Consider the following 23,153-nt stretch of genomic DNA (forward strand, 5'->3'; position numbering starts at 1 on the left):
CACCCAAGCCACAGCTCTACTTGTAGCTTTTTGGTGGTTAATTGGAGATTAGAGCCTCAGAGCCTTTCTTGCCCTGGCTGGCTTCCCCATTTAATCCTCAAGTCTCAGCCTCCTGAGGAGCTAGGATTACAGGCTTGATACACCAACACCCAGCTGGTGTAGACTTGTAAAATCTTTCAGAACACCACTCACTGAATAGTTCATTGTTGAAGTCACATCATACCCATAGCACAAGACATGATAGAAGACTCAATATTCTCAGAAAGAGAATATAATAGCTTGGAGTTAGAAGGGGCTGGGAGAAATTCAGAGACTTGGCAAATTCCCCACTCTACAGGACATTGATGGCCATTCAGGCCCAAGTTGCAGTCAATGTGGCTAGCAGCACCTTTCTCCATGGTTGCCCCATCGAGCCTAAAGTTGTGTTTGGAATTGAATCTGTTGAAGTTCTTTTTTTTTTTTAAGTTTTTATTATAAAACTGATGTACAGAGAGGTTACAGTTTCATACGTTAGGCATTGGATACATTTCTTGTACTGTTTGTTACCTTGTCCCTCATACCCCCCTCCCCCCCCAAGTGAAGTTCTTTTAAGCCTTTTATAGCAGAAAATAGACAACAAAATCAGAGACAGAAATCCTAGGAACAGTCCCAATATCTAAAAAAAAAAAAAAAAAAGTATTCTAAGGCCCACTACAACTATGTTGACTTCCAACTTGAATACCAGCAGATACATTGTCAATTCATGAAGGCTAACAAACTGACATTTGAAATCTGTGCTCAGCCCCATTGAGGCTAAGGCAATGGGGCAGGGGCAGGAGAAACGAGCTTTCTGTGGCAGCTGGAGACAAAGGAAATCCCATGGCACCAGAGCACAAAGAAGCCCCAATTCATGATGACTCATCAGGAGAGCAAGTTGTGCAGGGTAAGATGGGGACCAGATAAAATGGGGACCCGAGTCCCCAGAGCCTTCTCCAGCACAGGACAGAGCAGGGATTGAAGAGAAAAACCAGATGCAGAGGAGACCTGTGACTTTCCAGAAATGCAGATGGGTTTTTATGTGAAACATGGGAACAAGGTCGACAATTACAAACAGATTTTAGAAAACTATGAACTGATTTCCAGGGAGTAGGTTCAAACAGAGTTCAAAGAGGAAAATTCTGATTGCTTTCTCTGACATGGGCATTGTGGTTCAGAAGAGGCCTGGAGAGGCCATCGAGACTCTGCTGAAGCTCCTGGCAGACACAACCCCACACCATCCAGATGCTCCCAAGTTTCCAAAAGAAAATGTTTCCTGAGAAAGGAACTTCTATTCCTTCGTTGAATGAGTCATTTGTCCTACTGAGGTAAGTCCCCCACATTACTTCTTTCACCCGAGTACTTGATGTGATGGTATAAATTAAACTCGATGGCTTCTACTGTTATACCTAAGCTGTATAGAGTAACATAAGTATCGACTTCTATTCAATCATATTCTCCATACTTGCCAACAAGAGTTGTAGGCTTGCTGGGCACCAGTGGCTCACACTTGTAATCCTAGCTACTCAGGAGGCTGAGATCAAAGGATCGTGGTTTGAAGCCAGTCCAGGCAAAAAAAGTCCCTGTGAGACTCTTATCTCTAATTAACCACTCAAGTGGCAGTAGCCTTGAGCTCAAAGAGGCTCGGGGACAGTGCCCAGGCCCTGAGTTCAAGCCCCAAGACCAACAAAAAAGAGTTGCAGGCTTTTAGTGACTCTTCAGCGAAGAGTGAATTGACATAACTAGAAAAACGAAGGGAAAACAAAGGACCACAAAGCTTGGCATGGTAGTATACACCTATAATCCCAGCTACTTGAGAAGCAGTGGTAGGAGGATCATGATTTGGGGTCATCCCCAGCCAAAAAAATTCAAGACCACTATCTACAAATAAATCAAACAGGGCTAGGACTGTGGCTTCAGTGGTAGAGTGCCTGCCCTAGCAAGCCTAAGGCTCTGAAGTCAAACCTCAGTACTGCCATAAATTAAAATAAACAAAAGGACCACAATGAATAAGGACCTCTGAGAAATCTGTCTTCCCATGGGAAGAACAGAACTTGATCTTCAGGGACTGCCTGAACGTTACCTGTGGCAAAGTCCCCTCTTATAGACAGACACCCCACTATCTCAAGGCACTATTTAACTATCCAGCCCCATTTGACCTCTCTACATCATGATCTAACTTGCAACAAAGAGCCCTAATGACCATTTAATATCTGTAGGAGAAATTTTCAAAAAGTATGGCAAGTTATTTCTGTATATACAACTGAATAATTCTATTACACCTCTCTCAAAAAATGGGGGGGGGCCATTGCATGAGCACTTATAAGGAGACACAGGGTCATTTGTAAGATTGTACAATTACTTACAACTCTTCACTTGTTTGGGAATGTTTCTCTAGGAATTAAAAAAAAAATAAACTTGGCCATGCATGATTTTTTTAAGTTGCAGGTTTTTAATGGAATATGCCAAGATAGTATACATGCAGCCCTATGGTAGCATGGCCTGCTTGAGAAAGGGAGGGTGGACATTTCTAGAGCTGTTTTGATTCCTGAGGACCCAAGAAGAGGATTGTGGCTTTGGAGAGCCATCTGCTTGAGAGACATTGTATGATTCTGCCTACCCCTACCCCAGCGATAGCCATTCAATCCACGTGGAGAAAGGCCGCCACGGTCTGCTGTTTGGATTGCACACTGCATGCAGGATCAAGTGGAAGGAAGAAGTAAAATCTGAGTTCTGTGTTCTGCCTTGGGGTTATATTTGTTTGGAAAAAGGGAACCATTGTCAAATAACACAAATGGACCTGTGCGCAAGTGGTCACCTGAGTAAATTGCCTGACCCAAGCTGGGCCAGCTAAAAATAGCCAGGCTCCGGTGGCTTCTGCCTGTAATTGTAGGTACTCAGGAAGCTGAGATTTGAGAAGTGCAGTTTGAAGTCAACCCGGGGCAGGAAAGACTGTGAGACTCTTATCTGCAATTAGCCACCAAAAAACCTGGAAGTGGAGCTGTGATTCTGTCCTCCAAAAATACTGAATTGGGGTCCATACCTGCTATCTCCAGAGTTTCCTCCTTGATGTGCGCTGGGCTTCTTCAATGTCTCTGGAGGTACAACAAATGATGTTCACTAGAAGCACTGGCGTTATGAGAAGCAACTTTCAGGTGTTGTGATATGAGTCATCCAAGTCTGTACCTGCCTAGCATACTTGCACCACATATTCTCCTACTGATGGGCCCCTGACATAAGAGGGAGGGGGAAATTACCAGCAGAACTTTTCCCCAGAAAAACTTGGCACTCATTACCTATTTGCACAGATGGTTCTTTCTCAACCAATTGTTTGGATATCAAATAAACTTTTGTGCAGAAGCTGGGCCCTGGTAGCTCAAGCCTGTAAATCCTACTTACTCAGGAGGCTGAGACCTGAGGATCATGGTTTGAAGCCAGCCTAGGCAGGAAAGTCTGTGAGACTCTTATTTCCAATTAACCGCCAGAAAACAGGAAGTGGTGCTGTGGCTCAAAGTGATAGAGCACTAGCCTTGAGCAAAAAAGCTCAGGGACAGTGCCCAGGCCCTGAATTCAAGCACCACAACTGACAAAAACAAAAAATACCTTTTATGCTGGCAGTGCAACTTGGGGGTAGAACATTTGCTTCACATGAACAGGACCTTGAGTTCTATCCTTAGCATTGAAGAGAGAGAAAGAGAGAGACAGAGAGAGAGAGAGACAGAGAGAGAGAGAACATTTGTACAAAACTTACCAACTAACCTCACAAAAGCACTGAATGTGTCAAAACAATGTGCCATTGTTTGTGGGACCTCCAATAACTGTAGACCTTTCTGGTTCTGGTTTCCTGTGGGTATATCCTTCTTACACAAGTAATCGTGTCTTCTATGTATGAATTTTAAAATAGATGCATTTATTTTTTTAAATCCCTCCATAATTCCACCACCTGGAGATAATAACTCTAACACATGGCAGTTTCTCATTTCTAGGGTCTTTTTTTTCCCCCTCTCACATATCTAAAATATCTGGATGCTAACCAGCTTTTTGTTATAAGAATTGCCTTCTTGCAGAGCTTGCCTGCCTTGCTGTTCCATTTTCGTTAATAATAGTATTTAAAGCAAGGCTGAAAGCACTTGCGGCCCGTCATAACCCGGTACTGCCTGCACAGCCATCAGGCACCAGGAAGGTATGCATCCGCCTTGCGGGCAATGCTGGATCATTTTATTCTCTGGGTTGCCAGAATTTTTTCTAAACCAGTCCAAGTGCCAAACAATCCCCCTTAGAGTGTTAAATTGATGCCTGCAAAGGAAGAAGTGGAAAATAGATGTGCCTTTCAAGAATATGTCTGTGTTTAGGAGAAAGAAAGAAAGAAAGAAAAGAAAAGAAGCAAGAATCACAGCTTCAAACATAAAGAAGTCAGCCCGCAGCCTGAAAAACTCAGACCACTAGACAGCCTCAGAAACGCCATGGCATTGTAATCAGCTTTGAAAGTAGGCAGGGAGATGTGGCCCTCCCAATGCATAGTGATTCAATATCCAGCAATGCAAATTTAAAGTGGCTGGTCTTAATGACAGGAAAGTTGCAACTTAAATCCTAGCATTGAGGGTTATGAAGCAAAACATATTTAAAAGGGGCAGGCACAGCATGGGGGAAACAGTGAGTATCAAGAAGGGCCTTTATCATCCAAGAGAGGTGAAGGTGGAACCAAAAGGAACAGGCGCCTGCTGGGCATTCAGACAGGAGCAGGGTCAATGGTGGACTCATGTTTTCACTTCCTACCTGTCTTAGTCCATTTCCTATAACTATAAGAAAATGCCAGAGGCTGAGTAGTTTGCAAAGAAGGGAAGTTCACTAGCTTCACAGTTCTGGAAGTTGAGAAATCCAAGTCTGGGGAGTTGGAGGGGGTAGTTCTTGCTGATTCATAACAACAAAGAAGACAGAGCAAATGTGCATGCTCTGATCCCTTCTCATAAAACTACTAATGCCTCCGTGCAAGCCCCTCCCTCGTGACTTGATCCAATCTTAATCACTTCCCAAAGGCTCTATTGACATATAAATATGGATTAAGTTTCCAACACAGAAATTTGGAGGGCTATGGGGGTGGAGAGAAACACTTGAACGCACTCTCAAGGTTTTATAATTCTACTTACAACCTTTCCCTTCATGTTTCTTATGTACATTTCTCCCTCTTATATTCATTCCAACCTCTTCTCTCTCTCAGATGGGAGGCTGGATTCCAGCAACTAAAGCCTGCATGTCTACAGGAAGCCTTCTTCAACCCCTAGCCCTGCTTTGCTGTGCACAGTTCCAGTGGCCCCTGCTGGTCCTGCCCATACTCTATCTCCCCATTCCCTCTCAAGAGTCCCTGTGTCCCTGTGGAGCAGTGTGAAGAGAAGGCAAGTGTCTTAAGACAAATCTGGAAGCAGATACAACCTTCTCCCCATCATCTGGGGCAACAGCAACTGGGGTCCAGGCCTTCAGATGCCTTCGTTCAAGGACATGGGTTATCCTTCCCACTGAGGATGTCAGTGATGAGAGCAGTAAGGGCCTCATTCTTCCCAGTGCAAGAGCCAACAATGTGCCGCCCGCGGGATGATAAAAACTCATAAAGTCAGTCCAGCAAGTCACACCTGTGCCTCTCCCGGCTCACCTTTCAGAGCATTTCTGCATTTGAATGTTAGTTATCTTCTATCTAAAAAGAGATGCCGGGGAATATGGCCTAGTGGCAAGAGTGCTTGCCTCATATACATGAACCCCAGGGTTCAATTCCTCAGTACCACATATATAGAAAATGGCCAGAAGTGGCACTGTGGCTCAAGTGGCAGAGTGCTAGCCTTGAGCAAAAAGAAGCCAGGGACAGTGCTAAGGCCCTGAGTCCAAGCCCCAGGACTTGCCAAAAAAGAGAGAGGCAGGGGATATTTATCAAAATGAGGTCCAGGAAACGGAAACCAGAGGTTGTTTTCTTTGTTGCTGCTTTTGTTTGTGTCTTGTTTATTCATCTATCTGTCTTTGGGAGGGTAAGGGGGCCACAGAAATGGAGGGACAAAGAATGAGCAAATGTCCAGTGGTACTCACTAGACACTATGTTGAAAGTGAACTATGCAACTTGTGGGCACAGATGGAAGAGAAAAACAGAGATTGAGAGAAGGGGTAACATTGTCCAGAAGAAATATAGTCTTTATCAGACTTATGTAAAAGTAATACCTCTGTATATCATCTTTATAATAACAATTAAAAAATTAAAAGAGTGAACAAGGAAGGGGGGATAAGAAAGAGCAATAGAGACAGGATCAATAGAGACAGGATCAAAGTACATGTATGTGATGAAACCTCCTGTATTATTAATCTCTTAAGTGGGAAAGAGTGAGAAAGAGAGAGAAGTCAAGTGTGGTGGCACACATCTATAATCCCAGCTACTCAGGAGGCTGAGGCAGGAAGGTCATGAGTTCAAGATCAATCTGTGCTACATAGGGAGTAAGTAGGCATGATTTGGGCTATTCATTGGCTATACAGCCTTTTTCAAATTTTGCCTCTAGTCCCTCTTCAAGCTGTGAGTTTGTGTGATATAATAGCTCTCACCTTCCCTGTCTTTGCCCAGCTCAGCCATCACGCCTGGCTGTACCTGTTAAATTCTTGTAAAGGGCAGCAAAGTGTGTGGCAGAGAGGAGTCCTCAAAAACAGCATGCTGAATTTGGCACCCAGTTGAACTTTCTCTTCCTGGCTTGTGTGTGTTAGTAACACTTTCAACTCATTGGTGCTTTCTTTAAAAAAAAAAAAACCCAAACAGAATCAAATATAAGGCAAAGCCTCACACTGAATGTTTCATTTTTTTAAAAAAAGAAAAATGGATTCTTACAACCTTAGCTGACTTCAGAAGGAGACGAAATGCTACTGTGCCGGTAAGGTGCCCACAGCTGTGAAGGAGAGTTCATGAAGGTCTAGCCTTCAATCGATCACTCCCATTGGAGTATTTTTAGTTTTACTTTGTTTGGGTTTTGTGGGGACTTTAGTAAAGAATAATTACCCAAATGATTGCTTAGCCAGGAAACCCACATCAATAGGTGGGCTAAGAATCTTCCAGCACAGGTCTCAGGTGTGGGTACTTGGAGCCATTTCTCAAATGTTGAAAACAGCTGCAATGGTCAGCCCAGGGCCTTGCTGTGTGAGCGGGAATGTTCTTGACACTCAGAGTCAAGAGTAGGTGTGGGGAATCCACTCATCTCCCATTTTGTCCAGTGATCTCACATTGCCCCCACCTCCTGAAGCCCACAGAGTTCCATCAGCCGGAGGAATGACAGCAGGCCAGACATGTCCTGACCCCAGCCTGGCCTCCTCCGGCACTAGGGAAACCATAGTTCCCAAATGAGTGCAGGGGAAGAAAACATGGTTGGGAATCTCAACACTGCCACTATTCACTGTGTGGCTTCTGGAACTTCTCTGCTTTTTTCCCCCCACAAAAAGTACCGGCACCTGTTAGGTCCCATGATCCCAAGCAACAGGATCCAGCTCTAAGGAAATGAAGACCCAAGTAATGAAAAAAGGGGGAGGTAGGGAAGGATGAAGAAGGAGAGAGGAGGAAGAGAGATTAGTGTGGTGATGAGACAGCTAGTAGAAGCAGGACAGGCAGCTCTGAGATGCAAGATCCAGGAGCTAAGGGGGATGGCTTGCATCATTTGACCCAGTTCTTCTCTCTTCCCTGATTCCAGGCCCTTTGCCTCCCAGTTCAGCAGAGAGTTGCCTTCCCAGCCCAGGACTGGATTCCTCATGGGAGTTGTTTCAGCCAATGGGATATCAGCGGATGTGATGCAAGTGGAGGCTCAAAATGGGTCTGTATTGGAACTTATTTGCACCTCTCCCTTTGTGATGAACGGGTGTGCTCAGATGGACCTACTGGAGGATGAGAGACACAAAAGAGCAAGGCCAGCAAAGAAATCACAGTACAACCATGCAAAGCAATGTGCGCGTGCACGCGCCACCCCCTCCCCCCACTTCACACACCACGCCAATTCAGTATGTGTCTTCTAGCTGACTGTGTGGGCATCTATTTGCTTGAAAGAGTTCTTTAGCCAGAGCATGGTGGTCTGCCATCTGCCCATAGGCATGGTGGTCTGGGCTGGTTAAAGAGGTAACTAACACTCCCACGGGAGTTCCCAACAGATGGCTGTGTGCTCCCTTGCACCCTCTGCTGGAAGCCACGGTGCTTTTTCTACCTGTGACCCAGAGTTCCCCAGTAAGACTGAGTCCTGTTTGCCTGCAGTGGGAAGGAACCCCTTTATTCCATACCCTTTGCAGGCTGTCTCCCTTTCCCCATCTCACTCTTCCATTCCTCTGACAGCACCCCCAAAGGTGGCTTTCCCAATAAGTCTGGTACACCCAAATCTTTGTTTCAAGACCTGCTTTAGTGGTGGGGGGGGGGGGTATATTTGTTTGTTTTGCCAGTCCTGGGGCTTGAACTCAGGACCTGAGCACTGTCCCTGGCTTCTTTTTGCTCAAGGCTAGCACTCTGCCCTCGAGCCACAGCACCACTTCTGGCTTTTTCTATATATGTGGTGCTGAGGAATCAAACCCAGGGCTTCATGTACACAAGGCAAGCACTCCACCACTATGCCATATTCCCAGCCCTCAAGACCTGCTTTTTAAGGAATCCAACCAAAGCCAGCCTAGATCTCCTGAGGAGGGGACACACAAGCCAAGGTCACATTCTTTTACTATTCAACTTAATCCCCTACCACAGAAATGGCTTCCCCTCCCTCCAGTGAGAGCACCAGCATCCTGTGGGGCTTTTGTTTACATTGGAGCATGTATTGGAAGTCCAGGCAGCTGGAGTGGCATCTAAGGAGCTGCACCACGAAGAGCAGGCAGAAGCAGGCAGAGCTCAGGGAAGGGTGGCCAGTGAATACTCAGTCACAAGACCTGAGCCACAGAAGCTGAGCCTCAACATAGATCAATGTGCCAGTTCCTCCTTAGAAAACAGAACCCTTCCCAACTTCATCAAACAGGACTTGAATGGCTCTAGGCTTTCTTCTTTGCTAGCACACCCAGCTCTCATTTGCCTGTTCTTTCTGTTTTTTTTTTTTTTTTTTTTTTTTGGCCAGTCCTGGGCCTTGGACTCAGGGCCTGAGCACTGTCCCTGGCTTCTTCCCGCTCAAGGCTAGCACTCTGCCTCTTGAGCCACAGCGCCGCTTCTGGCCGTTTTCTGTATATGTGGTGCTGGGAATCGAACCTAGGGCCTCGTGTATCCGAGGCAGGCACTCTTGCCACTAGGCTATATCCCCAGCCCTGCCTGTTCTTTCTGAATGGGCCATTCCCATGGAGAAGAGAGAACTTTATCTAAATTCTCCCTTCTGGAGCCTACCAGTGAGCCTGCTTATTCTTTCTCTCAAAACTTCCCTCACTCAACCCACCCTTTCCTATACCACCTCCTCAGGAACTTTGAAAGCAACCATAAATGCTGTTCAAAATCACCCTAGGGGACTGGGAATATGGCCTAGTGGCAAGAGCACCTGCCTTATATACATGAAGCCCTGGGTTCGATTCCCCAGCACCACATATATAGAAAATGGCCAGAAGTGGCGCTGTGGCTCAAGTGGCAGAGTGCTAGCCTTGAGCAAAAAGAAACCAGGGACAGTACTCAGGCCCTGAGTCCAAGGCCCAGGACTGGCAAAAAAAAAATCACCCTAGCTTTCCTATATGCTGAGAGAGAGAGAGAAAGAGAGAGAGAGAGAGAGAGAGAGAGAGAGAGACAGAGAGACAGAGAGAGAGAGAATGTTCCCTACTGCAGGACATCTGGCTGGTGGGCACAAAAACTGATGTCTTACATTCAACTTTCACCTCCCTGGCACTACCCTAGAGGCAAACGGAGTCAACTAGAGGAAGAGCCTCTGCCTGGTCAGGCCAGCTCAGTGAGGTATTATATCACTGGTCTATAAAACCCAGATGAAGGGTGGGTTGGTGGCCTCTTTTCTTTTTTTCTTTTTGTCTGTGTGTGGCTTGAACTCTGGGACTGGGCTCTGTCCCTGGCCTTCTTTTCTCAACACCAGTGCTCTACTACTTTCAGCCACAGCTCCACTTCCGGTTAATTGGAGATAAGTCTCATGGACTTTCCTGCCCTGGCTGCCTTTCCTTTGACCCACAATCCTCAGACCTTAGCCTCCTGGGTAGCTAGGATTACTGGGTAGCATGGACCACCAGCATGGGACTGGAAGGTAACCTCTTCATGAGAGTCCTCCTTTGCCAACTGTAATTCATGGAGCTTAATAATAGTTCATTTCAAAGTCATTATAGCATTTATCTAACAATGTGGTAACAATCAGTAATAAGGATACATTCTTAATTTGATTAGTAATGACTTCATGAGAGACAGCTAGACAGAGAAAAATAACTTGAGGGAATATAGGGAGTCGTACCTGAAAAATTGTGCTCTTCTCTGTCTCTTCCAGCTCAACAGACATTTGGTTATTGAGCAAGCACTAGGCCCAGCCTTCGCCTCCACTCACCAAAGACTGCATAATCATCAGATCTTGGGGAGCTTTATGTGGCAGTGTCTGTGTTGTTATTTGTGCTGGTAGTAGGGCTTGAACCCAGGGCCATGGCCCTCTCCCTTAGACTGTTTTAGCTCAAGGCTGGCACCCTACTCCTTGAACCACACCTCTGCTTCCACAAAGAATTCTCTGTATGTAATACCACATATAGAAATGTGTCATCCAAATGTATTTTCATATCACAAAGAAGTGTTATGACAAAGTTATTCGCTGATGGATTATAATGTGCATATCATTTTATATGACAGCATTGCAATAGATGAGAAGAGGAAATAATTCAATCTGTAGTATAACAGAGATATTTTGAAATTGTGAAACCAATATGTCCAGAAAAACAAAGAAAGTAGAAGAAATACCGCAGTGTAGCCACACATACCAGGCCACCACTGTAAAGAAATTAAACAGCATTCCAGATGGTGGGGACAGTAACTTCTTAGAGGGGAATAAATGAGAATGTACTATTGTTATCTTCAAAATGAAAGAAATATTGGAGGAAATAGAGCAAACAAAATAGATGAGTATGGGGCCACAATGATGCTTTCTAAGGCATAGCTGTATGAATGGTTTGATTGTTGAATCATGTGAATATTTTGATTGATTAAACCATTTTAAAGGCAGCATGGTGTTTCACAAAAAGATATTTTCATCACATGGAAAATGATAAGAAATTTAGGCTGCTTCCTATTACTTCTTATCATAAACAATATTGTTATCAATATCTTTATAGTAAAATTTTTACCTGCTTCATTCATTGTCACCGTAGGATAAGGTCATAAAAAGAGAACTTATAGATGAATGGAGATCTTTGCTTTCAACGCTATCTGCTCTTTTGTTTTCTCCTCTCTCTCTCTCTCTCTCTCTCTCTCTCTCTCTCTCTCTCTCTCTCTCTCTCTGTCATGGGGAATGAACACGGGGCCTAGGTGCTGTCCTGGAGCTCTTCTAGGTGCTGTCCCCAAGTTCTTCTTTGGTCAAGTCTCTACCACTTTGACCCATAGCTTCACTTCTGGTTTTCTGGTGGTTAATTGGAAATAAGAGTCTCAGAGACTTTCCTGCCCAGGCTGGCTTACCAACCACAATCCTCAGATCTCAGCCTCCTGAGTAGCTAGGATTAAAGGAGTGAGCCACCAGTAACTGGTGTATCTTTTCTTTATTGTACTGAGGATGGAAACCAGGACTTCATACTTGCTAGGTAAGTGCTCTCTCTCACCTGAGCCATGCTCCAGCTCTATGAGGCTGTGTGTGTGTGTGTGTGTGTGTGTGTGTGTGTGTGTGTGTGTGTATCAAGCTCCAAAGAATCTGTATCCATTTGGGTGATTTTTTAAAGTTTACTTATATATAACCCTTATAAACCTGGAGACTTATGTGTTGTCCCAGAAATGAATCACTTTCAAAAAGCAATTAGTAGAAGAAATTACTAAAAATCTGATCCTCCTCATAAGCCCTGAGCTGTCTCTCCTCCACATATGGCAGACACACTGACAGACAATCTGAGTAGTATGGCAAGATAGGGAGGGGGGTACTAAAGTGTAGTGCAAGGCTGGCAGTCTCAGCTTGACCCAACAATGAAATCCTCTCATTTTGTCACATAGTATCTCTGAGATGTTACTCTGAGGTGCCATTAATCCTCTCTAGTTTCCTAGTTGATAGTAATAATGGAGTGACTCTAATGGAATCTGATTTGTGGGTGCTCTGGTTTCAATGTGGTTTGCCCCTTAGGGATTCACATGTTGGAAGTATGGTCCTCTGTGGTGATGTTACGAGGTGATGGAGACTTTAAAAATTGGAGCTGAGCAGGGCACTGGTGGCTCATGCCTGTCATCCTAGCTATTCAGGAGGCTGAGATCTAAGGATCACAGTTCAAAGGCAGCCCAGGCAGGAAAGTCTGTGAGACTCTTATCTCCAATTAGCCATCAGAAAACTGGAAGTGGCGCTGTGGCTCAAAGTGATAGAGTACTAGCCTTGAGCAAAAGAATTCAGGGACAAGGCCCAAGACCTGAGTTCAAGTGCCTTGACTGATAAAAAAAAAAAAAAGGTAGGGGCGGAGAATGTGGCTTAGTGGTAGAGTGCTTGGAAACCTGGGTTCAATTCCTCAGTATCACATAAACAGAAAAAACTGCAAGTGGCACCATGGCTCAAGTGACAGCCTTGAGCAAAAATAAATAAATAAATAAATAAATAAGCAAAGCCAGTTATAACCCTCAGGAAAATTGTCACTGGGGGAGGAGAATAGGAAGCAGTGGATGGATGGCCCGGCCTCCCTGTGCTGTAGTGGATGACATAACATAGGTTTCCCATGATGCTCAGGTAGCATGATCCCCAGTTGGCCATGGAGTTCTCTGCCTGCTAACCCATCATACATTGGTTCTTCTTCCTCCTTACCTCTCATCTAGCCTACTTGTATTTCCTAGGACCATCTCCCAATGAACTACCTGCACTCAGGTTTGTCTTGGAATCTTTCTGGGAAACCTGAACTCAGAAACCTAACTCCGCACCCATGTGACAACCACCCTGACAGAATGCCATAAAAGCACCAGAGAACAAAATCCCCAGTGTCTAGTCCCCTTGCCCATAAAAATGAAAGAGTGGGTACAATCTAGGAAGGGTAAAATCTTTACTTGAAGTTGCTAAGCATATGGTGCATACCTGTAAAATGTACATGTGTAGAAGAATCACAGTCCCAGGCTAGCCCTGAACAACAACAAAAACAAAAAATGAGGCCCTATTAGAAAAAAGAAAGGGCAGGGGGCATGCTTCAAGTGGTAAAGTACCTGTCTGGCAAATGAAAGGTCCTGAATTCTAATCCAATTATAGCCAATAAAAAAACAAATAAATCTTTACACAAAGCTGATGGGCATGCATGAAGCCTTTGAAAGAACCCCCCAAAGAGTGTGCCCAGGTGATGTAAGTGGCCACCCCATCGCCACCTTCCCCCAAAACAGGACCATCTGCCTCCACATTGGGAGGTTGTTGTGGCCAAACTGTAGCCCTTCCCTGAAAGGAATTCAGAAAGCCGGGTCTCCTGTCTCTGCTCATGATGAGGAGATGTCTGAAGAGCAGCAGGAGAGTGAGTTAGTTCCATCTAGAGAGGAAAGGCAGAATGAGACAATGTCCCACCCTAAAAAGGGTTTCCAGGTCATCTACGCAGGACTTTAAATCTGCAGCCCAGTAGCCTGTGTCCCAGTAGCCTGGGATGTGTTCTCAGCCAACACAAGGCTTTTCTGCTGTAACTAGCACAGCGGCATAAATGATAAAGTTCTCAAGATCTCTTGAAACCCAGAAAGATCTAATGAGGTGGAGTTGGGATTCTAACCTGTCAATAATTGGTAGGGGGGCTGGGTGGGGGGTATTAGCCCTTCCTTCTTCTGCCATAGTTCCCAGGTCCAGTTCTGCACCGAACTTCCGAGCTGGGCCTTTGGATTTTCAGCTCCCTCACTTAGCCCGAAGGACCAGGGAGGTGGAGGGACTTGAAGTCAGAGACTGTAGGAAATAAAAGAGAGGGCTCTGGAGTTCCTGACAGATGGGCTGAAAGGGGATTGCCAGTGCATAAGCAAAGAATTTGACAGCAGTAGTCAGCGCAGAGTTTGGGGGAGGACCACAGGATAGATGCTTTGTGCAGGGCCAGCTTCCTCCTCCTCCAGATGCACTAAAGGCCCACATTGCTATATAGAAACCTCCCCTGCAGCGCGGGCTTGCTTGCACCATGTGCCTGGCACTGGGCACCTGCAGAAAACAGGACCATCTGCCATGCTAGGGCGACTCGGATGGGAACCACATTGGGAGGCTGAGGGCCCGTGCTCTGTCTTGAGAAACTCACCATGGACACCTGGCCGCTGAGTTTCCGGCACACCTGGATGCAAGGGCTTAGAAACCTACGAGAGAGGACGGGGTCTGGACTGCAGCCAGGGAGCGGGAGCCCGGAGCCCATCCTAGCGCTGGGCTGGGAGGTAGTGGGGTGGGGGGGTGGGGGGCGGTTGGAGGGAACCCAGGGGCGGAGTTGAGCAGGGGGCGGGGCGAGGAGCCTGGAGCCGGGTTCCAGGCTGTGGGATGAGCTACCGAGACGAGTCGCCAACTCCAGGTAGAGAACAGCGAGGGGAGGCGGGGCGGGGCGGGGCGAAGCGCCCGGCCGGGCTGAGGGAAGCGGGCACACACACGCGAGCGACCGCGCGGTGCCTCTGCAAGTACAAACCCGGGTCCCCAAGGTGGAGACCTAGAGGCCTGGCCTGATCCCACTCACCCCGCGACCCTCACTGCCATCGGTGCTTGGGGGTGCACCGAGAGGAGCCCCCGGGACAGGTAAGTGCCCAGATCCGCGCGACGGATCCGGAGACGGCGGTTGGGGTGGGGACGTCCCCTTGCAAGGGGCTGAGACGCCCGCTTTCGCTTAAAGCAAGGCGATCGGGGCTGTTTCGCCCCCTCCTATTCTCAGTCTCTGCAGGCTGGCTCGAGACAAACGAGGAGACCCTCTATGGGTGCTCCAGGATCCTCGGGGGGTTGGGGGCCTTGGGCTGGTTGGCAGGGGCCACACGAGTGGGGAGAACACCCGCAGAGAGGTGAGCAGAAACACCTCTGGGGAGAGTCCTGCGCCCCTTGTTCTTCCCTCGCTCCCCCTGCCGCCCCCCGGCGCCCCCGTAGATTTCTCCTGGTCGGGAAGTCCTGAAGGCTTTGCTTGTTCAGCGTGGATTTCTGATCTGGTTTCTGTTCCCGCCAGGGCGGCGCCTCCCAAGTCCGCGCGTCCGCGCCCAGCGAATCGCAAGGGAAAAGAGGGGTGGTGGGGGACTGCGCCCCCAGTCACAAAAGGGGGGCTCGTCCTGCAAAAATGGGGGCGCCCGACGTCTCCCCGACACGTGCGCCCTCGCGTCTTGGTTTGGGGAATGGAGCGCTGCGGGGCGTGAATGCGGAGCTGGGCAAGACGCCCGCTCCTCTGTCCCGAACTGAACAGTCTGCAGAGACTGGGCTTATGTGAGACCGAGAGGCGATACGGAGGGAGGACATTCCGGGGGGCAGACACCCTTGGAACTCGAACACCAGCCTTTGCAGGTGTGCTGACAGATGGGGAAAGAAGGTAGCTCATGGCTGGTAGGTCGGCCCCCATTCTGGGGATGCTGGGGTCCTGATTCTTCTCCGGGGCCACTCGGTGATGCCTGGTACCCCAGGGGTGCTCCGTCTCCTCAGGGCTAGTACTTCATAGTCTTAGTTTCCTCTCGCGTGGAGCTCTGGAGCCACTAACGGTATAAAGGCAATGAGGGACAGTGCTGCCCTTCCTCTCACCTCACCCCTATGTTCAGGGGTGCTGCTCAGTTCAGTGTCTCACAGCTGCCGCCTCACAGACAGAACTCCTCAGCATGCGGGGAGAGAAGGCAGAACCCCTGGAAGCTGGAAGCCCTCCACTGGCTGGGCAACTACCGGGAAGGACAGGGTAGGCCCATGAAGAATATGCCCCAGGAGTCAATGCAAGTCTCAGTGCTGCTGCTGCCTCTCTCTCTCTCTCTCTCTCTCTCTCTCTCTCTCTCTCTCTCTCTCTCTCTCTCTCTCTCACACACACACACACACACACACACACAATCTCACACACATACATACAATCTCACATACACACCATCAGCCCCCAGTACCCCCCTGGGGGGTGGGTCTCCTAGCATTTTTCCAAGGCTATTATTCCCCACAGCTAGCTCAGGCTTCCATGGCAGTCACAATGGTACACCATAAATTAGTCAGGATGAAGGTCTTTCCCTCCAAAGCAAGGCAGAGATCCTTCCGTCCCAGCCAAACCATGGTCTTGGAAATGACCAAAACCATTTTCACGTGGACAGCCTGAGTCATCCTGCTCTCTAAGCCCCTGTCTTCCTGCAAACCACATTCCCGCTGCCCAGTCCTGGCCTTGGCATGGAGCTGGGGCTAAACAGGAGCCTGTCCAAGGATGAATGGGGATCCTTAGGGGATGCCAAGGGTGGGGGAGGGCTGTGTGAGAGAGCACATGCTCCTGTGGCTCCCTGGTTGGTTGGGAACCCACTCTAGAAGGAATCCTTTGTGTCCTCTTCTTGCCCCCACTATTCTGCATCTGCTTCCCCTCCCCATTTCCCAGTTCTCCACCCAGAGCCAACCCTGATTAGGAGGCTCCATGCCTTGTCCCCAGGGTCTATGTCCTCAGGAAGTGGTGGTAGGAGAAACTCTGGAGAGTCTCCAACATGCTCTCCATTGGCTGCATCTCCTTCCAGGATTCAGGACGGTGTGTCCACGCTCCACAAGGATGTGAGCAGAATACTAGGCTGTGAGAAAAGATCTGGACCCCCAGCTCCGAGGAAGATCCCCACCCACCCCCCTCACATGGCTCTACCTGCAAGCATCAACATGGCAGCCCAGAATGGAAACACTAGTTTGGCACCCAACTTTCATCCAACCCAAGATCATGCATCCTCACTCCCTCTCAACTTCAGTTACGGCGATTATGATCTCCCTCTGGATGAAGATGAGGACGTGACCAAGACCCGGACCTTCTTTGCAGCCAAGATTGTCATCGGTGTGGCCCTGGCAGGCATCATGCTCATCTGTGGCATTGGCAACTTTGTCTTTATCGCTGCCCTGGCCCGCTATAAGAAGCTGCGCAATCTCACCAACCTGCTCATTGCTAACCTGGCCATCTCTGACTTCCTGGTGGCCATTGTCTGCTGCCCCTTCGAGATGGACTATTATGTGGTGCGCCAGCTCTCCTGGGAGCACGGCCATGTGCTCTGTGCCTCTGTCAACTACCTGCGCACAGTCTCCCTCTACGTCTCCACCAATGCCCTGCTGGCCATCGCTATTGACAGGTGAGGACTTTGGGTAGGGATAAAGGACATGAGCCAACCTGGTTGTCCTCTCTCTCGCTGCAGCTCTGACAGACTCGCATTACTGATGGTCTGTGGAAGGGTAAGAGAGGATTGATTCTGCAGATGTGTTCTGTTCCCCCAGATGTGGGAAGTAGAAGGTTCCTGAGCCCCCTCCCCCTTCCCTAGTTTCAGCCATGCCTTCAGATACAGGCATATCAATGACAGTGTATGGGATCAAACACAAAGGCTGAAGTAGAAACTCAGGCAGCTATTCTTCAGAAGCTATGAGGGAGTCAACTAGGGCAGCTTCTTGTCAAGGCCTTATATACCAAGCTTTTCCTATAGCCAGAATGAGATGCAGAATGCTTCCAAGGCCTTGACAATCTATTTATTCCAGTGATCTCATTTCTATCATCATAGATTACATTTGTCTGTTCCTTAGCTTCATTAAAAAAAAAAAGGGAATCATGCAGTAGGTAGTCTTTTTTCTGGTGACTTTTTGTACCACTGATGCTAAAACAAGAAAGCAGGATTTGTTGACAGAAATGAAGAAAGGAAATGCTTGCTTTTGCTTTTTTAAAATATACATCTGTGCTCATTTACATATATTTGCATGTGAGGTTCCAGAAGTCCTTCCTCTATTATAAATTTATTTTTTAAATTTATAATAGCAGCTAATGACAAAGTCTATGCAGCTTTCATTTATGTATGTGGCTGCAGGACAGCAGCAGGTCATTTGTGACTCCTTTGGAGGAGGATAGTTAGTGTCACACACTCCTGGTTACTGTGCTGGAACTCATTTTGATCATGTGTTTCATCATCTTTTGTCCTTTCTGTCCTCTTTGTTCTCAGTGCTGTTTGGGTTCCTTGTCCTTTTTAATCAACCACCTAATTAGTTCTCAGCTACTGTTATAAAATACATGTATTGGTACAAGATAAATCTTCCCTTTTATAGCATGATACCTGCAAGAAAAAGCAATTTTATTATAACCCCCAGGCGCTCTAGCTCAGAAGCCAGCATTTATGAACTCACCAACTCACTGTGCACAATTTCCCAGGGAAGATAGCACAAAGTGTCCTTTGATACAGTGACACCAAGTCCCATTCCTGAGCTCTACCTCCTCTCCTGAATAGGAATCCCTTGGGCTGGGTCCCAGATATGTGAATTGTGATGAGATTCCTTCAGTGATTCCATTGTTGGCTAAAGTGAGAATACTCCCTCTTCTCGTCCCTTGTTCTATTACAACCCTTGTTGATTTTATGTTGTCTTGTTGTTGTAACACTGGGGTTTCTCAGGATGCAACCACCTGTCACAACACAACTGACAACAGAGCGTTCCTTCTTTTTTTAACCCGAAAGCAACAGTGCTGCCACTCTCCTTGAGCCACCAGAAGTTACCTTCATCTCTGCCTTTAATAAATCGTATCCTCTTCCCTCCCTTAAGTTCTAAGCCAATTGGAAAATAAGGCAAATGGTCAGAAAGATGGAGAGCAGACTTTCACCTTTGCCCTGCTGATGCTGATTTGGGAAAACGGGGTTTTTGTCTAGAGGACCACTTCCTGCTCAACCTGAGAATTAGCTAGGCATACACACCCTGTGAGAGGTCTAGTCCATCTTGTGCACTTCTATTTGCTCCTTGGCCAAGTATATGTTCTGTCATGTAGAAACCTAACAGGGCCAAGCAGTGTCATCTCTGTATAGTGTGGGCAGGGAATAGCTGGGTTCATGCAGAAGAGGTGCTCTTTCAAATTATAAAGAGTCAAAAAAAATCAAATCTTAGAGAGACAAAGAAATCATTGACCTTGAGTTATTAGTTACTTTTCTCATTGCTGTGACCAGATACCTGATCAAAACAAATATATGTGTATATGTATATATATATGTATATATCTATCTATATCTATATCTAGTGTATATGACTATATAGTTTATATATCTATACTATAAGTATATAGTATATATTATAAATATATACACAAATATATGTATATGTATATATGTGTGTGTGTATATATATACACACATATATACTTAGTTCCATGGGCCTAAGTCAAGCATCATGACAGCTTAAACATGTGATAAAAGAGTTTCTTTATGGTGGACAAGAAGTAGGAAGTAGAGAAAGGGAAGACAAGAAGGGCTAGGAACAAGGACCTGCTCTCCTGTTGACATACTACCTCCAGCTAAGTCCTGCTTCCTAAAGATAAGAGCAGATCCTAAAAGTTCCAGAATTTCCCAAAAGTGAGGCACCAGCTGGGGACCAAGTGTTTTAATTATGAGACTGTGAATATATGGACATTTTATATTCAATCCATAGCATCATGAAACACACTCAAACAGATAAATGGAAATAAGTCTATGCAGATGTCTCTCTTGCCAGCGAGTGAGTCATGGGAAGTGATTGGTGCAACCAAAGTGATAGAACGACCCCATGTCTTAGAACTTGACAAACATCCTGACAGATCGCCAATAAAGTTGTTACTTATCCCCATTTCACAGTTGCAGAAACCATGTCCCAGGAGCATAAGGGATTTATCTAAGTGCAAAGCTTGGATCATCTTTCTGAATACATCCTAGGCCAATGTTCCTTTCTTTCTGATTTAATTGATGACAACTATGAATTTTGGGAACATCATACAGAGTGAGGAAGATGTTATGTGCTAAAACATTTGAATTTAAGATAATGTGGAATTTCCTCTGGCATTGCTTAGGAAGGTAGTGTGCATGGCAGGAGTAGACTGAGAGGGAGCTAGTAAATCTGACTTTGTCTTGCATCATATAAGGACTTCACATTATCTAAAGACTGGATAAGAATAATGGCCCCCAAGGATAACTGCATCCTAAAATCCAGAACCAGTATATATGTTAAATTATTTGCCAAAGGGGAATTAAAGCAACAGGTGAAATTAAGGTTGCTAAGCAGCTGATCCTAAAACAGAGCAATGATCCTGTTTAACTGAGGGGGGACTAAGGTGATCACAAAGATTTTTTAGCCAGAAGAGGGAGGGAGCAGTTGTCATTAGAGTGACACAGGTAAGAAATATTCCACTGGACATTGTTGACTTTCAGCAGGTTGTGTGCCAAGAAATACAGGCAGTCTTAGAAAAAGGAGAATGGGGAGGGGCAGGAAAGAAACAAAGTAAAGCTACATAAAAGAAGCCCTCAGAGCACCAGGTGCTAGAAGCTCATGGCTGTAATCCTAACTACTCCAGAGGCTGAGACCTGAAGATTGCAGTTCAAAGCCAGCTCAAGCAGGAAAGGCCATGAGACTCTTAATCTCCAAGTAAACACCAGAAAACCCAAAGTGCCACTGTGGCTCAAAGTGAGGGAGCACTAGCCTTTAGTGAAAAAGCTCAGGGACAGTACCCAGGCCTTGAGTTCAAGCCCCATGACACCCCCCCCAAAAAAAGCCCTTATAGATTTTCCAAAGCATCTATTTCACAGGCTTATAGGTCTGTGAAATCATTTGATACTTGATGGGACACACACATAAGGCTTCTCACCGGCACGCCTGCCTGTATTTATAACTTGGTATAACCCATAATGATGTTATAAATATCTAATGGCCTTTGGCAGAAAAATAAAGAGTTCCCTACTCCAGCTTTAGAGCCTCCAGAAATGAATGCTACCCAACCAACATATTAATTTTATCCCAGTGAAGCCATGTCAGATTTCTGATCTCTGAAACTATAAGATAATTGTGTCATTTCAGGCCATTATGTTTGTAGTCATTTGTTACAGAGGCAACACGGTCATCCCAGAGAGACAGTGATTAGGAGGTAGCCCTGCCACAGCCCAGGATGAGCCAGTGCATTTGTCTACTTCTCCAGCATCGTCAGACAGATGAGCTCACTCCCATAGCACGCTGACTTTTTTACTCCTGGGCAGTGTGGGTCAGTGAAAGAACAGGGGTAATGCCTTGTGGTGTTGAGATAACGTCATACTCCTTCTCACTGGAGTGTGAGACATCCCCGGTTGATGAACGAATATAAAAGCTTTGCCTCAAGAGCCTTGATTCTGGTGTCTGCAGGACATAGAATTAGGCAGAACATTTACTTCCCGTGAGAGTCCTGACTTTTACAACACCCATTCTTACCTTTCAGCCACCTAATTGAAGGCAGAGAAAACCCTTGTCTACTATATGAGAAAATGCCCTCCTCTTCTGGGGGAGTGGGGGGGGGGAGCAGGGTTTGCACAGCCCACCCTCACTTCTAAACCACAAGAATGCTGCATAATTTTGAGAGAATTCGTTCCCAGGCAAAAATGACAAGATTGGGACACAAAGGTGGACCATTCATAGCAGATCCTACATGTTTATGAACTGATAGCAAGCATTGAATGAACAGTATCATCTGTAAGTTCACAGACACCCTGTGAGGTGTCATTTTATTGAAGGATACATTTGAGGGGATGAATCTCAGAGAGATGGGCTCATTTGTCCCCAGCCCCTGAAGCCAATCAGGAGAAATGTAAAACCTATTCAAGCTATGTGACTTCAAATGCCAAATGAGATTGCTATGAAGAGATGAAGATAGGTAAATCTAAGTAAGTGGGTACATGAAAATGCACTGTGCCATTTCTGGTGTGTGTGTGTGTGTGTGTGTGTGTGTGTGTGTGTGTGTGTGTGTGTATGTTCAGGCTGAGTTACAGCTAATCGTGTGCATTGTGGATGTAGCTCTCTGGTATACTGCACTTGCCCAGCATGTGAAAGGCCCTGGTTCATTCGGCATTGCAGAGGAAAAACAAAAGGAAAAAGTCATGTTTCCAAGTATTGATCATCATTGCCTTGGCTTCCCTCTCTCCCCAGATACCTGGCCATTGTTCACCCCTTGAAACCACGGATGAATTATCAAACAGCCTCGTTCCTGATCGCTCTGGTCTGGGTAGTATCTATCCTCATCGCCATCCCATCTGCCTATTTCACCACAGAAACCGTCCTTGTTATTGTCAAGAGCCAAGAGAAGATCTTCTGTGGCCAGATCTGGCCAGTGGACCAACAGCTCTACTACAAGTCCTACTTCCTCTTCATCTTTGCCCTGGAGTTCGTGGGCCCAGTGGTCACCATGACCCTGTGCTATGCCAGGATCTCCCAGGAGCTGTGGTTCAAGGCGGTCCCGGGCTTCCAGACTGAGCAGATCCGCAAGCGGCTGCGCTGCCGCCGGAAGACGGTGCTGGTGCTCATGTGCATCCTCACGGCCTACGTGCTGTGCTGGGCGCCTTTCTATGGCTTCACCATCGTGCGCGACTTCTTCCCCACTGTGTTCGTGAAGGAGAAGCACTACCTCACCGCCTTCTACGTGGTCGAGTGCATCGCCATGAGCAACAGCATGATCAACACTGTGTGCTTCGTGACCGTCAAGAACAACACCATGAAGTACTTCAAGAAGATGCTGCTGCTGCACTGGCAGCCCTCCCAGCACGGGAGCAAGTCCAGCGCTGATCTGGAACTCAAAACCAGTGTGGTGCCTGCCACCGAGGAGGTGGACTGTATCAGGCTGAAGTGACCCGCAAGTGAAAACTCTCAAAGCATCACCTGCCATGGACCATGCTCAACAGTTGCATTCAAGTCTTCCTGTCTTCAAAGATCCTGATGTTGGTGTGTCCATTCCATGTAGAGGCTTTGATGCAAACCACAGCCACTGGCTACTGATACCTGCACAACATCTACTGAGTTGAGACTTGACTGCAAAGGACAGGAACTGACAGGGAGCAAACACCTGCCTACTATAGGCAAACCACCCCCGTGAGATTGCTCAGAGATGACAGAAGCCAGCCTTTACTGACTGCTCGTCAC

The 23,153-nt window shown here is 46.8% G+C and overlaps 1 protein-coding gene across 1 annotated transcript; it reads left to right on the top strand.

The window, feature by feature from the left end:
- Positions 1–16,901: 16,901 nt before the first annotated feature.
- Prokr2 (prokineticin receptor 2) lies at positions 16,902–22,873 on the top strand. The gene is made up of 2 exons (XM_048347425.1): positions 16,902–17,359; positions 22,167–22,873. Exons 1-2 carry the CDS (start codon positions 16,902–16,904, stop codon positions 22,861–22,863), a joined length of 1,155 nt encoding a protein of 384 aa, XP_048203382.1. The 3' UTR covers positions 22,864–22,873.
- Positions 22,874–23,153: the final 280 nt, after the last annotated feature.

This window comes from Perognathus longimembris, chromosome 6 (genome assembly GCF_023159225.1).
Source record: "Perognathus longimembris pacificus isolate PPM17 chromosome 6, ASM2315922v1, whole genome shotgun sequence".
Classification (NCBI taxonomy): Eukaryota; Metazoa; Chordata; class Mammalia; order Rodentia; family Heteromyidae; genus Perognathus; species Perognathus longimembris.